This window comes from Protopterus annectens, chromosome 17.part0, assembly GCF_019279795.1.
Source record: "Protopterus annectens isolate FY-2018-M chromosome 17.part0, PAN1.0, whole genome shotgun sequence".
Taxonomy (NCBI): domain Eukaryota; kingdom Metazoa; phylum Chordata; order Ceratodontiformes; family Protopteridae; genus Protopterus; species Protopterus annectens.
Window position 1 is genome coordinate 543935012 of NC_056751.1, and position 17847 is coordinate 543952858.

Below are 17847 nucleotides of genomic sequence, written 5' to 3' on the forward strand. Positions count from 1 at the left end.
CCAGAGGGATGGGATGGAACTTTCTGTAATGGTTCTGTTAATTAAGATGGAAACAGGGTAGGCAAGCACTCCAGCTGCCATTTGAAGGCATTCAGCTGGGAGGAGGTCAGCTGATGGAGTACATGGTTTAAGCTTAAGAAGTAGGGAGTGTATGATAGATGTTGGGACAGGCTGCAGTTGTAATACTTGGGGTAAGGTGGTTGGCAAGGATGACTCAGTGGTTGGCATGGATGAGTCAGTGGTGCTAACAGGTGGTAAGGTATTTGCTAAAGATTGAACAGTTTCTGAAAAAAAATTGTTAAAAATATCAGCAATTTGGTTGGGAGAATTATGAATCAAGTTAGAGGGAGTATGTGTTTTGGCTTATCCAAGATGGAGTAATTTATTTAATCCTGACGAGAATTTTTGTGGGTTTAGATATTGGGTTTGTTGGAATTTAAGGTAATATTTTTTTATTGAGGAATATTAATTTTTTAGTGGCATTTCTGAGATGTCTAATGTTTAAATGATCAATAGGGTCTTTGGTATTTCTTCATATATTCCAGATTTTATTTCTCAGTCTCATTTTTTGCCTTGTCTTATTTGAGAGCCAGGGAGCAGTTTGTTCCTAATTTTAATAGTTGAGAGGGGGCATGGTGCTCAAGGATTTTTAGGAATGTATTGTTAAAAAAAGAGACCGCTTCATCGAGAGGTAGGTATTTTAGGGGTGACCAATTGCAAGTTTTTAGCTCTGCTTGAAAGTTACCTAGGTTCAGGTTCTTTTTGTTCCGGGTGTTTCTAAAGTTTAGTTGAGTGGGAATGGGGATCTTTTGTCTAGTTATAAAGGTAAGAGAGTGGTCATTAATATCATCAGGAAGTATGCCTATTTTGTAAGACTGGGGGTTATTGTTGACTAGTATCCAGCCTAAGGTAGTTTGTTTGTTGCTGGGTTTATGGGTTCTGGTCGGGTCGGTGATAGTTTGATAGAAGCCATATAGATTAATGTGAGATGTAGGGTTGCCAGAAGTACAACAGTTCCAGTCAATATTAAAGTCTCCAAGGAGGATAGCTTCTTGTGGGAATGATGTGGAAAGCCAGTTAAGGATATTTTCAAGAGTACTTATGTCGTTGCCTGGGGGGATGTAAGAGCAAATGATGTATATAGACTTATTAGCATTAATTTGGAGCTTAGATATTAAGATTTCAGCATTGCTAGGTGAGGGAGGTTGAGTGTTTAGTGAGGTTATCTGTAGTTCAGATTTAAACAATATCACTAACCCCCCACCCTTTTTGTTAGGACGGTCAATCCTAAGGATGTTATAACCTGGAGGGATGATATCATTGCCATTAGTAACTGGTTTGAGCCAGGTTTCTGTGAGACATAGGATGTCAAGGAATGCAAGTCTAGTAGGGCATGAAGTTGGGTAATTTTGTTATTTAAACTATGAATATTGAGGTGGGCAATAAGAAGAGAGTTCGAGAAAGAAGAGAGGGTATGGGAAATAGAGGTGAAGGAAGAATGGGAGTCAGGGAAGGTATTACCAGGCCCTGGTTTTGGGTGAATGTCACCGTTTAGTAGTAGATACTGAGGATTGTGTGGAAGTTTTACTAGTTTACATAAAATAGGGTATATTTTTCTGGTTTGGAAATACTTAATATGGTTTAATCTGTGAAACAGTGGGAGAAGGTAGCCTGATGAGGATGTAATGTTACTGTGGGTTTGTGAGGCTGATAGATAGAAAGGGGAAGTTTGTTTAAAGGAGTGTTGAAATTGAAAGGAGCTTAGGAATTCATAGCCTGTGAGGCTATGAGATAGAAGTAGAGTGGAAAGAATTATGGGCAAGAGGAGGAAATTAGAGAGTTTTAGTAAGCCAGGGGTTGACATAATGAGATAATGTGGGAATGTAAGTAATGAGAAAATAAGGGGTTATAGAAGGGCAAATATGAGGTGGGTTTGTTTAATGAGGAAAGTATAGATAGTGGAAGGTGTGAGTAAATTAGTAACAGATGGTTGAGTATGTAATGAGATAAGTCGAGCTACTGGTTGATGTGGGGTGGGGGTGTGGCTTCTAGCAGTATAAGGATAGGTGCCCTGGGGGTTGGTAGGAATTGGGGGTAGGGTAGGGGAGCAGAGTGAGCCTGCAGGGTGAACGGAGTGGGCAAGAGCAGTAAGGTAAGTTCAGCCAAAAGACAATCAGCTGTCTTTCGTGTTTGGCGTAATACAGAAGTAACTAAAGTGAAAACTGGGGAGCAGAGTATATAAGCTTATCAGATATGTGTAAATGATTTAGTAAAGAGAGAGTGAGGTTCTCATGTGCACAGAGGGTGATTAGAATTGTACTGAAATGCCAAAGAATGGGTGTAGGACCTGAGAGATAGTTAGTTTTAATGCTAGAATATAGTGTAGGTAAAGTCTGCCACCTAGTGGTCAGGGGAGTAATAGCAGATGGGGTAGGCAAGAAGCTATTCCAAAGGGATAAGATATAGCATGAGGGGAAAAAAGGGTGGAGGGAGGAAGTGGCTTTGGGTCTGCGGAAGGCTATTAAATCTGACACTGGATGGTTAACAAGCAGTTATAGGTACTACAGAAAGGTAGAAAAAGGTAAAAGTTTCTGAAATTGTAACCGGAGGACTAGAGCTGCAGTCTGATTTTTCCCAGCCCTCCTACTCTTCTTGTCTTGTGGTTTTTAAATGGCTGTGTCTCTGGCTTCTGCCTCTTATGGTACTCTGACTTCCAAAGTCCCTCCCCTCTTTCATTGCTATCGTCAATTGTCTAACCTAGTTAAGTATTTTATTTCCCTACCCATTGTTTTCCATAAATCCATAATCCTAGGTGCCCACCCAGCAAACCAGTATTGCACTTGCGTAAACTTCTCTTACTACAAATTGTCTCCAGCAAAGTAAACATAACTGTTATTAAATCATAGCACAATATAACCGAGTCTAGTGTCATACCCCAGAGACCACCCAGGGAGAGCCCGGCATAACTCAGTCCATAACCTGCAACAGCCCACCCAGATATAGATACAGACAACATCAATATGCAATTTCTAACTGTCTCCATAGGCAGGCTTGGTAGATATGGGCATCCTGAGACAATGTACCAATTGTCTCATGTTCACAGACAACCATTTCATCCTTAGAGAAACAAACACAGCATGCAAGAGATGCATATCCACAATTCACTGGACGCAAAAATCTCACATACAAACAAGGCTGTCAAGAACAAACACACACTATGCACATCACACATAGTGTCCACCACACACATACACCAACCTATGCTGAGACACTAGAAAGCAATCTTCCCAAAGCTCAAAGACCTCCTAAGCATATAAACAGTAATGTCTATCCTCAGCAATCTCTAAAGTACTCACCAAAAGAAACACCATACACTACACATACAGCTTCAGCCAGTGGGTACCCAACAGCAAAGCTCTGAAGGTAAGCTAGTACATTACCCAGGACTCTTGCCATAGGCCACACCACTGTACGACGCACAGATGCCCCGCCCACCAGACTGAACAAGGAGAAGTTAACAGTCAGTTATTTATCTGGTGCCAGGATCGGCCAAGTTATTTATACACTCTTAAGTCACTACATCACAGATACTAGTATAATTCGCTCATATTCCATGTTGGTGTTAATGAACTGACTATATGAAGAGAGACATTGTTGAGCTCTGTGTTTATGTCTCACACAGGATGTGCCTTGCATGGAGCAGCATTCTATCTTCACCAAAGATGATGCCACAGTACAAAAAAAAAAGATGATTGACTTCAATAATTGTCTTAGTTTCTGGTGTCTTTCCAGGGGAATTTAAACATTGTCAGTATGGGAGAACATGGTTAGCAAACCACAATGCTTTGCAAAGGATGGTCTGCTCCTGCCTCCCCTAGGCATCTGAATACTGGCTAAAACTTTATCCATTCCCTTAGAGTCTTTTTAGGCAATGCCAAATTTACAAACCTACTGACATAACAAATAAAACCTAAAGAAACCAAATGGTGTTACTGCTCAGTGCTAGAGCCTAAACAGTAAACCCACATCCTACAAGTTCTTCACACTCTGGAGAATATAAACATCTGTGCCGTTACAGAGACCTGGTTTAAATCAATAGAAGGTACTCCAGCAGTGAAAGACTTCAGTGCCTTCCACACATTTAGACCATCATCTGCACAGACAGGCACAAAACGTGGAGGAGTCTCAATCTTTTTTAACAGCAAGCATAACTCTGTATTGCTTAAACAAGACGATACCCTAGAATTTATCCTTGTGCAAATCACTATAGACAAAATTTGATACCGTATTCAGCTGTAGGTTACCCTCTATGTCACAAGAATCCTATAACTCATACCTAGGCCTACAGAAGACACTCACCATTAAACCAAATATCCTATTTATGGGAGACTTTAAGTAGCCCTGTATAGACTGGGAAGCATACACTGCCTCATACTCACAGATACAACAATTCCTGGACTTTATTAACACAAATACCCTTGACCATAAAATGCACACACCCACCAGAGGTTCAGATATACTGGACTGGTACACACCAATATGGGACATCACTGCACCCCCCCCCCCCCCCGCCATTGTCATGTCCACACTGTTGAAGTTAGACTACAAAGCTATCTACTTTGAAATAAAAATCAACACTGTAACTCCAGCAAAACTTGTGACAGTTAGGCACTATTGCAAAGCAAACTACATCCTATTAAGTAATAGGTTGTCAAAATTCAATGCCCTTTCCAACCCTGAGTGCACAGCAGCCTATGAGGAATTGTTTACAGAGACCCTTTACAATCATGGAAATGGCTGTATCGAGACTGCTGTACCTACTAGAAGTAAGCCCAAAAAACAAACCACTCTGGTATAATACTAACCTTAGTAGGGTACATGACAAAAGGGAAAAAGTCATGTTTACATTTAGGAACAGCAACTCTCACAATGATAGAAACACTCTTATTAAACTAAACAGGAAACAAAGTGGATACTGCCTACCTGGACCCCACTAAGGTGTTTGATACAATACCTCACTCTGGTATTGTTGACAGACTCACCGAACCAGGCATAAGCACCTACATAACTCATTGGATTGCTAGGTGGCTCACAGACAGGAACAAGAAAGTTAGGATTGGTATACCTCTTCCACTAAGAGACTGGTCACCAGGTGGGTAATCAGGATTTCATGCTGGGACTGCTCCTATTTGGCATCTACTTCTCAGGAATAAAGGTTAATGTTAAGGGCATTTGACTGGCCATGTTCACAGATGACTGCAAACTGAGAACCATTACAGATCTGCCCCAGGACACACCCATCTTACAAGAGTGTTTAACACAGACAAATGACTAGTGCCAAAGTCATGGACTAAAACTCAGTGCTAAGAAATGCATAAAGGTTTCTTACCAGGAGAATCCAGGGTATAAACACATTGTTTTATATGGATTGCCTTAAAGCCCTATCTCTATACTCTGTCTCCTAAAGGTTACTAACAGGAGATCTATGCCTAGCATACAAGTCATCCTTGCATACGGCTCTCCTGGACCTTTTGCATATATGCACCAATAACTTGCTTTCTGATGATGTATAAACTGCACACAGGAATTGATGCAGACAGAGTTTATAGTCATTTTAAAGAAAACTCAATCATCATACTAGAACAATTGAACAAAGGATTATTTGTTGTTAAATAAAACCATAACAAAGAATTGTAAAAAGAGGAAGAATCTAACTATGCCATGGATAGATTACAAAAAAGCAACTGACAGCATCAGCATCCCACATTCATGGATAAAGGAGTGCGTACAGGAGTATAAGATACACCTACATTGATCAACTACATTATAATGATGATAAAACAGTGTTAAACCATGATAAATGACAAATGATTATTACAGGGATAAAAATTCAAAGTGGGATATTCCAGGGTGAATCTTGTCTCACCCTTAACCCGAGCTGCTACATAACAGATTAGGTCATGGTTTCTATTTGGCTCCCAGAAAACAACAAAGCGTAAATACTTATCTTCTTGTTGTGAATGATTTAAAACTGTATAGTTCAACAGATTAGGAATTGAAATCACAAAAGGAAGTCATTGAATCTTTTTTCAGATGATATAAGAATGTCATTTGGTCTTGATGTTTAAATCAGGAAAGCTGTTGCACAAAGAAAATGTCAGCATGGTGGGTGATTAACTGTCCCCAAAAGGCATTAGATCAGCTGGACAGGAAAACAACAAAATGATTCATGCTTATCAAATGATTTATAAAAAGGAGTATATACCAAGATTATCTATTAAATATTCTGAAGGTGGTATGGGCGTCCTTGAAGCTGATTACATGTGTAGATCTGCAGTCAGAGGAATGCATACATATTTGTTGATCCAAACATAGTGAATGTTTTGAAACATGAAGAGAACAAATCTAAGATGGCTTCCTTGCTTAGTTCAGCAGAAGCATATCTGTGTCAAGTGGAAACTGAATCTGCTGAAAAACTAAAGAAAGACTATAAGAAGAAGAAGGATTATATGAGAAGGTAGGAAATGTGGAAAAGGCATGAATATAGTTCCAAGTACAGAAAATTCCTGGAACAACCTTACATCAATCATGATCTCACACAGGAATTTTTAAGGAGAGGTGAATTTAAATCAAAAGATGAAAGGTTAATATTGGTGGCCCAAGATATTGGACTACATACACACTGATTTACAAAGTCCATTGAGCTTGTGGGAGAAACAGACAAATGCAGGTTGTGTAAAACAGAACTGGAACCACCCACACATCTTGTTGCTGAGTGTGAAACACTAATGGCAGAGACCCTATATTTATTTATTTATTTTACATTTGTTAACCGGAGGTGTCTGACTGAGCTGAAAAGGCCCTTTTTCAGCAGAGGCCCGGGGAGAAAAGCTCCACAAAGAAAAATTACAGACACATTTAGTTATTTAGACATAATCTGTATACACACAAATTACAAGAGACATGTTTTTACAGTGGCATGCGGCACAAACAGTTACAGTGGAGAGAACAATCAAAAAAGATATTAATTTTAAAAATAAAGGTAAGTAATAGATTTGTGGTGTACAGCTGAACTTTGGAATGTAGGTAGAATACATACATAGTACACAGGTACAGTACATACATTGTAGATTAGCCAGTGTTTGTGAGTAAGATTGAAAAACTATTATAAATTGCTCTAGATTTAGTATGCATATGTTATCCACTTTCACTAGCCTGGGGAGCAATCATGGCACTGCCAACTTTGCTTGAGATGTTGCCTGATGAGGTCTTTAAAGGAGGCTTTGGATGATGTGTTTTGAATGCTAGTAGGGACAGAGTTCCATTTTTTAGCCACCGAACTACTATATAGTGCATCTCCGAAGCTATTGTAGCTGTTGGTGACTTCTAGTAGTAGTTTGCTTGATGATCTAAGAGGCCTTTTGGCTGAGTGATGTTGTACTAGGTTTTTGAGGACAGGACACTTATTGGGGAGGTAATAGATAGAATGACAGAGGCAGAGCTGATTGTAGGTTAGGAGATTGGGCAGTTCAAGCCAGTGGAGCTGTCTCAAAGCAGTACAATGATGAGTTCTATATGAGCAATTTGCAGCAAAACGGGCAATTCTGTTATATCAAGCTTCCATTTTGCTTAGTTCAGTTTTGTTGAGATTAGTCAGAATGGGAGATGCATAGAGTAGGGTGGATAGAAGTTGGGAGCGAGCAATGGCTGATCTTGTGTTGTTGGTAAGAAATGGTTTGATACGGTAGAGTGACCCCAGTTTGGCATGTACTTTTTTAATAGTTAAGTTCAGATGACTATCAAATTTTAGGTGGGAGTCTATGGTTATTCCCAATAGCTTAGCCTGTGGCACTGAAGCAATTGGAGTAGCATTTGTGGAGTAGATAGTGAATTGACTGTTAGTGTTTTTGTTATAACTGGTTATAATCATAAGCTGAGTTTTCTTTGGATTGAGGATAAGTTGGGCTTTGGTAAGGTAGTTTTCAACGTCAGAGAATGCTAGTTGAGTTGTTTGCAGGAGGGTGGGAATGTTTTGTGCAGCACAGATTAAGGTAGTGTCATCTGCATACTGAATTATAGATGCATGCTGTGTGGAGGTGTGGAGGTCATTTGTAAAGACTGTGAATAGTAGTGGTCCTAAGACAGAACCCTGTGGGACTCCTATAGTTATGGGCAGCTGAGGAGAGAGAGAATTTTCCCATTTTACAGCTTGGTACCTGTCAGTTAAGTAGCTTTGGAACCAGGTAAGAGTGGAATTAGATAGATGATATTGGTTTAGTTTGTTTAGCAGGATTTGGTGTGAGACTGTGTCAAATGCTTTGGACATATCCAAAAAAAGAGTTGACACTTGCAGGCCTTCATTTTTGAGACGGTTTACCTATATACTGAAAGGTATAATAATGTGGCAAGACTGTTGCATTGGGAATTGTGCAAACATTACAATAATGAAGTAGCTAAGTAGTATTGAAAAGATTAGCCATAAAGCAGTATAGAGAATGATGACATTTATATCACATGGGATTACCTTTTTACCAACAGTTCAAAAACAGATGCGCAAAAAACAGATGTTATAGTCCATGAAAAGAAGACAAAAGTAGCAGTGATCATTGAAATCTGTACACCCAGTGATTACAGTTTCTTACACAAAGTAATAAAACACCAAGATCTGCAGGCAGAAATTAGGGCATTGTGGAAGAAAGATACTCACACTGTTCCAATAGTAGTTGGAGCAATGGGTTTCCTGTGATTTGCAGAAGGAGTCAATCCTGGGCATATCACAGGTGCTGCGAAGGACACTTTTGACAAACATCATAGACTGAAACAATACTAATTTCATGAACTTTAATCATACTTAGGAATGGGGTCCATTCCCATCATGGTATTAGACACCTAAAAGACTTGGAGAAATTAAATGACAGAAATCATACAGTAACCTCTTTACAATTTACTAATCTGTGTAGTCATAGAAACACAGAACTATATAACAGTGATACTTTTATTACATTAATAGCTTAAGAGCAAGACGAGGCACCTCTAGTACTGTTTCTACATGGAGCTGCAAACTTCAAGTACAGGTACAATAAAACACATGGTTGTGTCTGAGAGTATAAAAACCTATATGTCTCTTGACATTAATCAAGCAGTGCAAACATTTTAATAAACATTTACAGGATGTGCCAGCATAGGATACACCTAAACCTGTGACATTGTTAATGGAACAGCTACTATAACCAATTTCTACCTGTTCCTATCACAGAACACACTGCAGCCTTACAATCTAACCAGTACTGTGAAGGCACTAGAAATAGGCCAAAGCTTTTGACACAGTCCCCCATTCAGGTATAGTAGAAATACTAAATAAACTATGAATAAATACCTTATGTCACCCACTGAATTACCTACTGGGATGCAGGAAATCAAAATAGGAGAAGTTAACTCCACAAAGAGACTAGTCACCAGTGGAGTCCCACAGGGTTCTGTGTTGGGATCGCTCCTGTTTGGCATCTACTTTTCTAAGGTAAAAAAAAATACTTAAAGGCACTGGCTGACTGAATTTGCAGATGACTGTAAGCTAGGATAAGACATTGAATCCCCAAATGACTTAACCATCCTGCAGGAAGGTTTGTCCCAAATAAATAACTAGTGCCAAAATAATGGACTGAAACTAAATGCCAAAAATGCATTATTGTATCCTTTGAAAGTCATCTACCCCAGGGAACTATCACATTGACAATACTCCCCTAAGAGTTGACCCAATTATTTGGGATTTGGGAAATTATATGGACACTGACCTAACTTTTGACCAAGACTTGTCTGCTGCTATACAAAAGTACTTCTATATTGCACAGCTTATACTTAAAAGAATTGTGTCTAGTTCTAGGAATGTCATTGTCCCCTTTACTCAGCCTTTATTAAGCCAATCATTGAATATAACGCCCCCTTTGGTACGTATCTGTCCAGACACATGTAACAATGGGAGCACCCACAGAGATATCTTACTAAAACAATATGCCTCAAAGCCCTGGCGCTATACTCAGTAACCTGCAGACTGCTAAGAGGTGACCTATGTCTGACATACAAGGCATCCTCCAAACCAATACTAATGGGTTTACTGCACATCAGTAAGTCAAATGGCATAAAAAATACTCAGTCTAGGAGTCTAGGCCTCTTCTGAAACATTAATAAAATGGTGTGGAGGGGCAGGTATATCTTGTAGAGTATCCACAGCTCTGGAAGAGACTCCCCATCTGCATAAAACAAAGCTTGTCCTTGTCCATATTCAAGCGCAATTTGGACCTATGGATTGCAAACAAAACATTTACCGCAGAACTGTCCCCTGTACTACTAATGGACAGAAGCAGCTTCTAAATGTTTTATCCTATGCATGGGTCACTGCAAATTATCTATGGTATCAACTCAAGTTATTTTCATTAGGGGTAATAAATAATTATCGCCCATGGGATGGACAAAGCTAATCTGTGACGGAATGTGATAGGTTAATTTGAGAGCAAAAAGGGAAATTGGCTAGGCTTAAAATGGCCCACAAGGGCAGCTAGCCTAGTACTTACCTGTGAACCTATGAACATCTGGATTTAATATTCTCAATTCTGTAGACTTTGCTTTAGTATTTTCCATTTCAGTTTGTTCAGTGTGGCTGTTATGTGAAAAAAGTTTTTACGTCAGTGTAATTTTTTTTGATTACTAAGATTAGCATGACTTATTACTTAACAATCAAGTTGTTCACTTTACAAAAGAGTCTTAAGTTCTTCTTTGATCCACTGCACACAGGGTGAGGTTTGTGGTCTGTGTGGTAACTACGATGGAAATGCAAACAATGACTTTACCACCAGAGGGCAGTCTATTGCAGTTGATGTGCAGGAGTTTGGAAACAGTTGGAAAGTTTCTCCCAGCTGCCCTGATGCAGACATTACAAAGGATCCCTGTTCTGCTAATCCATACAGAGAAGCCTGGGCACAAAAAAAGTGCAGCATACTGATAAGTAATGAGTTTTCAACGTGTCATAACCAGGTAAGAAAAAATGTATTCATTGCACTTTCATTTTCTGAAATAAGACTACAAGCCTTTACTAAGCTATAAAAATATTGTTATTTGTAAAATATTGTATACTTAAATAAAACAGAAATAAGATTTTCACTATATACCATTACATCACAGCTTGATCATGAATTAAAATGTATAAAAAGGTTTCCATAGAAGCATTTGCAAAATAAAAAAAAAATACTTTAAAGGAAAAAGTAACACATTAATGTAATACCTATATCTAATGCATACCTTTCAGCTGTGCAGATTTCTGCAGAATGTTCAGATTTTTGTCTCATAACTTTGGTCTGTTTCTCATAAAATTTGTGGTTTTCTGGCAAATCAATGGGATGATCTGAGGACTGAAGTCACTAAAATGGCATACATTTGAGTTTCAGACTTCAACTCCTTTAGAAAATGTATGTTAAGACAAACCTTGTTACTCTAGCAACTTTCTAAGTTTATGAGTAATGTTTAAAAGCTGTCCCTATTTTTGGACCTTTGTCCTCCCATTTTGTTGAGCTTGGTCCAGATTTCTTGCACTAAGTGGTTGAGAGGTATGATCTAATGTGCAAGTGTGTGTGTGTGTGTGTGTGTGTGTGTGTGTGTGTGTGTGTGTGTGTGTGTGTGTGTGTGCTAAGCATTCACAGTGGCTCAAGAATCTCATTTCAAGTTATCAGACATTTTTATCTTGTCCTGTCTTTTCTGAGTAGCTGTCTCAGTGTTCACTCCATTATTGGTATTGTCTTTTCTTTAACTACTATTCATCTAGGTTATCTAGACATTTTGAAATTAACAGATCTCCTCCATAAACCAAGTGATTGCTAATTAGTATGCAGCATGCAGTAGTTTAGGTCTGGAAGATATCACACTTCTGTTTCATTTATGAGCTGCTCAGAGACTAAGATTCCTCTCGGGAGACAGATGTGCAATGACATCTGTGCCTACACCTCTCACTCTTCCTAATCTGGGGTGCTGAAGAATTACACCCTCCCCCTTATTAGATAGTAATGTGTCTACAGGGTCTCATAACCTTCCAATTACATGCACTCCCTTTTTTTAGGCTGTGATAATTTAATGGAAAATAGGTGAATAATTGTTTGATAGTTGGTGAAAAGCTCTAATTATTATGAGGGGATACAGTACAAAACATTTTCATTAGCATCATCATAATGAATGCATAGAATAATATACTTTACCACGGTGCAGTATTTGAAGCAGAAGGAAGGAGAGAGAAGGAGAAAATGGAAATAATATTTACAAAATCTTTAAGAATTATTAATGAGGTAACTCCTTCATTTCAGTGCAAGAAATGCAAAAGCAAACAGAACACAAAAGCTGAGTTTTCACATATTGTCTTGTGGCGAACGTTATAAAGTAACGAGCTGGAATTTAATCTAAGGTAATTAAAAGGAAAGTTACATAGACTGATACAAGGGGGAATAAACAAGGACACACTTGTAGAATACATGATATCATGTTGTATGTAAAAAGAGTAAGATTTAAATCTATACAGATGAAAAACGAAGTAGTACTTGAAGAACTGAATCAATTTCTGTACATCCAGCCCCAGATAAAATGGAAATGGATTGGTGATGGGAATTGTATTTACCACAAAAAGGAATTACTAAATGGCAACCTAAGTACACAGCACAAGAGAAAGAATAAGGGCAGTACTCAGAGATCATATTTTTTAATTGAGATGGTGATGGTTCTTAACTGCAATAGTGACTCAACAGCAACATAATGGAAGCCAGAAATATACTATATGTTGATTTTCCTTGCATATTTTGCCTCAGAACTCTATAACTTAAAGTAATGAGTCACAGGATAGTATCATATAGTGTGTTGTTTTGAATATTGTCTGCTGTGACTGGCTGGGAATGCAAAATGAAATAAAGGATGCAATCTTTGGATGTAATAGAAGATATAATTTCAAGAAGGAGTTTGGTTCATTCTTTATCACCAAGCTGATGATATGAATACGAACATACTATCCATCTTGAATTAGCAGAGCATAGCTAGCCTATTGGCATGCAATGTATCCAGCTAGGGTTCAATTCCTGCATCCACTGTTAAAGGGTCAGTCAGAAGGAGGACACAGAGGCTAATGAAGTAGACAAGAAACCAAGTCTGTCTTGCTGAGGGGAAAATACGGCTTGAGACTTGTGAGCTACCTCTTACTTGCTGCAGGACTGACAATGTGTTGGCAATGGATTCATTAGCAGAGGTGGCAACAGACGTCCACGGTAAGTCCATGCGGGATAACCTGCAGACTTCGTAAAGCTGACATTACTGCTTAGTGGCCATGCAAGAATCAGAAGATAAAACACACAGGAAATGCCACCTCTTCCTGCACTATAAGACTTATAAGCCTCGTTGCCTGGCAACAGGACACTTATGCTAAGAGGAATAAGCATTGGTAACTAGAACACCCATGTGTTAACCAGGTAGGCCTGCTGGATACACATAGTCCATTTTTAAGGGTGACCTGGGAGCAATGTCTAGGTAAGTGACTTACTTAATGTCACACTGTAGGCAAATGATGGCATCAAACCCTGAAGCACAGGACCTACAACTCACAGCCTTAACCCTCTCTGCCAACTGACAGAGTAGCTTATAACAATGAAAAGTAATGGACTAGATATCTAAATTCAGTAGAAGGCACGCCCTAAACTGTACAATAATAGACTGCAGGCAACCTTAGAAATTAAGCACCAAGGAAGATGTGAGCACACATCTTAGGCTTCAGTATCTGTGTTTGTGTTGGGCAGCTAGGTTAAAATACTTTCTATGTTAATACAGTATGCCTAAATTTCTGAACAGACTATGATCCAAAATTAATCCATAAGCTGAAATATCATGGAGTCTATCACATAGTCCAATGGCTACCAATGCATGTAACCCCATATGAATTACAGAAGGCGGTAATTTGGGCTTATTGTAGGTGCTGAGACGAGCACTTTTAGCTAATATCAATGACAGAAACAATGCAAATTTTACGAACTCTAACCATACCGTGACTTATGAATGGGGTCCAATCTCATCATGTTAATAGGAACCAAGGCACCTGGAGACATTAAAACTGTGAGATCAAAAAGTTAATCTAATCAGATAATGCTTAACACATTATATAGTGGTCTATTTGCAGAAAAGCATAAGTACAAACATCATAACTAAAAATGCATATTAAATTTTACTTTAGTAGTTATTTCAAACTAAGTTTAAATTAGTTAATGACATTTTATAGCTTATAGCAAGAATTAAAACAGCTGCTATATTTTAGCTATTGTACATTATGGAATTATCCTGTAATGAAATATTTTTTTATTTTTTAAGTGGGTAAGTGAACAAGTCTTTTTCAGCTCACTTATAGCCACAACAACATATATTTGTTTGTGTATGTGTGTATGCATGTGTTTGTCTGCACACGTATGTGTAGGTATGTAAGAGAGTCTTTATGCATACACACACATATATATATATATATATATATATATATATATATATATATATATATATATATATATATATATAGTTTAATGGCAATATTTTGGGAGGTAGAAGGAAATGGAGTACCCAGACAATAAGCTGTATAGGTAAGTCAGTGACTTGCAAGCCAGTTGGAATTGATTTAGCACATCTGGCACAGGAAACTGCTTGCTGCATCTAACATTCCTTGTAATCAACTTAGAATCTCTTTCTCTCTGGGGCAGGTGGATCCCTCACAATACTATGACTCCTGTGTCCATGATGCCTGTGCCTGCGACACTGGTGGAGACTGTGAGTGTTTCTGTACTGCTGTCGCTGCTTACGCAGCTGCCTGTAATGAAGCTGGTGCTTGTGTTGCTTGGAGAACTCCTGATGTTTGTCGTAAGTATCCTGCAGTTTTTTCTTATAAGTTCTTGTGTAAATTGAGGTCAGATCTATTCACATTTATAAATTCTACAACTAATACAAGGAGCATTCAATCTGCATATTGTCAACTGTTTTGTTTTTATTCCAAGGGAGCTTAATTTTGTGCACCTGTATTATAATATAGCTTAACATTAATAAAGGCTAAGAGCTAGCCTCCAAAGTGAGTTGAGAGTTGAGTTGAATATATCACACATAAAATGAAATTACTTATTTACATACTTATTTTGTTGCATTCATACTTAAAATAATTTACACATTATCATTCCAAAAGGAAAAGTTATCAGTATAAAATAACTTAACTAAACAGTTCTATTTATTTATTTCTTCTTTTATCTTTACTGAATGTCCCCTACCCTTTCTTCCACAGCTATCATCGTATTTCAGCTAATGCATTACCCTCTTCTATTTTCTTGTTATGCAACAACTTGTTACATCTTTTTTCCACAGTACCCATATTGTCACAAGCAGTACTTTATCACATTTATGAATATCAGATTTTTTTTTTACTTTATCATTCTTCCCATATAATATATTCATATTTATACACTTAAATCCTTCCTATCTATATTCATTTTTAAATGTTTAAAAAATGATTTATACAAAAAACAATGGCTCCTATTCCAAAAGAATTGCTCTCTGTGTAAGTAATCATTTATGCTGAGGGCAGGCCTTTAGCAGGTGTTTTGGAATCTGGTCCCTGTAGTAAGCCTATATATTTATAGGATTTACATCAGACTTAGTCACTTACACTGAGAACAGGTCTTTTGAAATCAGAAAAGACTTACTACGAAAGCAACTTTTAGAATCTGGCCTATTTCTTCTTCCCTACAGTCAACATATTTTCTTTCCTCCAGCACCTTATGATTCATATTCCCTTTCACTGGTAACTTTTCAAATAAAATTCCCCACAAAAAATCCGCTACTTCATAAAAAAAATAAACTTTTTGTCTTCTGTCTTTTATTGCCTTTTTCATCTTCTTTTAACTCCTTTCATGGGTACGTATAAAAAAGAAATTCAAATATATTATTATACTTTTATTTTATTTGCCTATCAACTTTATTTACTCTTAACTTCCATAATTTCATTTTGTCATATTTTTTCTTACATCCTGTCCATTTTTCTCTTCTTTTTGTTTCTCCTGATTTTTCTTACTGTACATTTTTATATTTTTCATACAGTATCTTGCCTATCATTTCTTTTTGAATTTCTTTTACCTTTCTCATTACCTAAAATAAATGCATAGAAGCTAATTTCACCACAGGATTTTTTTTTTCATTTCAAACTGCCTTCTTCCTTTTTATTATAAATTATCTATTTTTACTGGGTCCAGCTCTGTGCCCCAAATGAAGCTAAAAAAAAATTCTGATAACTGGTTTTCCATTTTAGTGGGAAAATATATATTCCCACTGAATATGCTATTTCTCTTAAGATATAAGTGTTCAGTATATATGGCTTTTATTTTATGAAATGATAAGTAAGCACTTTTCTACCAAGCTAAATATTTTGTATATGTTCTCGCCATTGACTTACTAGACTTGCATACTCAAGTTTTTCACCTCCTTTTTTATGAAATGTATTCCATTTATTTTTTTTTAGCCTATGGAATCTCTGACATATACTTAATTTTAACTGCAGGCCAGTTTTTTAACTTCTTTTTGATCCTTATTACAACCTCACTTATCTGCTCCTTGTGTTTCTGTTATTAGAATACATCATCTACATATGCCATGTATTTTGGTAATGTAACATTTCCTTCCATCTCCCATCTTGCCTCCCTTATTTCATGCATGCATGACTGTATTCATCACTAATACTAATAAGCACATAATGATTGGCATCCTTGTTTTTTACCTATCTTAATACTTACATTTTCCTCAACCATCCATTGATCCAGCCATCCATCTGTTTATCATAGCTTGCACCAATGAATTTTCATAACATTTCATTATTATATTAATATATTGTTTATCCAGTCTGTCTCTAACATCCGCCACATTGTTAATGGCTCATTTTATCAAATGCTTTAGCTATATCACATGCTATCAGTCTTACTTCTTTATTTTCTTTCAGATTCATCTCTACTACTTCTTTCAGTAAAATTAAAATACTGTTCACCTCTCTTCCTTTTATACTATAAACCCATTCACCTATTATCTCATCCAGTACTTTCTCCATTGTTTTTTACATTATTTTTATAAATATTTTACAGTCGGTATTCCCTATTATTATGGGCCTCCATTTTTCTAAATCTTTTCTTTCATCCTCTTTCCATATAAATAATTGGATCATTACACCACATATGTCTTATTCCATGATACCTTCCCTCATACATTCATTTAATATTTAAAAAATGTCTGTTTCATCTTTATTCATTTCCTTAAAATACTCATAATTTATACCATCTAATCCTGTGCGAACTCATTCTTAACACCATTTATCACCTTCTCTAGCTCTTCCATTGTTATAACATTTTCTAAAAAAAAATCCTTACTGGCCCCAGTACTTAACAGATCTTCTCTTGCCATTCCCAATTATTGTATTTGAAATATGTTGAATTTTCCTGTGCTTGCTTTCCATTGATAACACACTTCTCATCACCAGTCCATACATTTCTTTCATCATGTATTTTTTAATTTCATGTACTTTACTACATGGTGAAAGAAAAGGCCGTTTGAACCCTTGCTCGTCCATAGCTGAAGTCCTAAACTGAGCTTGTATTTTTTTCTGTTGTAGTTCCAAGCTCTGAAATAAATAGTATGTCCATGCTGCTACTGCATTTCTTTTTTCAGTCTCAGTCATAATTTTTTTTAGTGAGTTAAAGCTTTCAAATGTCACTTCACAAAATGGATCTACCAAATGAATTAATGCTCTTATGTCTTTAATGTTAA

The 17847-nt window shown here is 37.2% G+C and overlaps 1 protein-coding gene across 1 annotated transcript in view; it reads left to right on the top strand.

Moving 5' to 3' along the window:
• LOC122791457 (mucin-2-like) overlaps positions 1–17847 on the top strand; it is a 508385-nt gene that overhangs the window by 308474 nt on the left and 182064 nt on the right. The window contains exons 26-27 of the mRNA XM_044059202.1: positions 10789–11028; positions 14757–14913. Coding sequence (XP_043915137.1) covers positions 10789–11028; positions 14757–14913 — 397 coding nt within the window. The remainder of the gene's footprint in view (positions 1–10788; positions 11029–14756; positions 14914–17847) is intronic.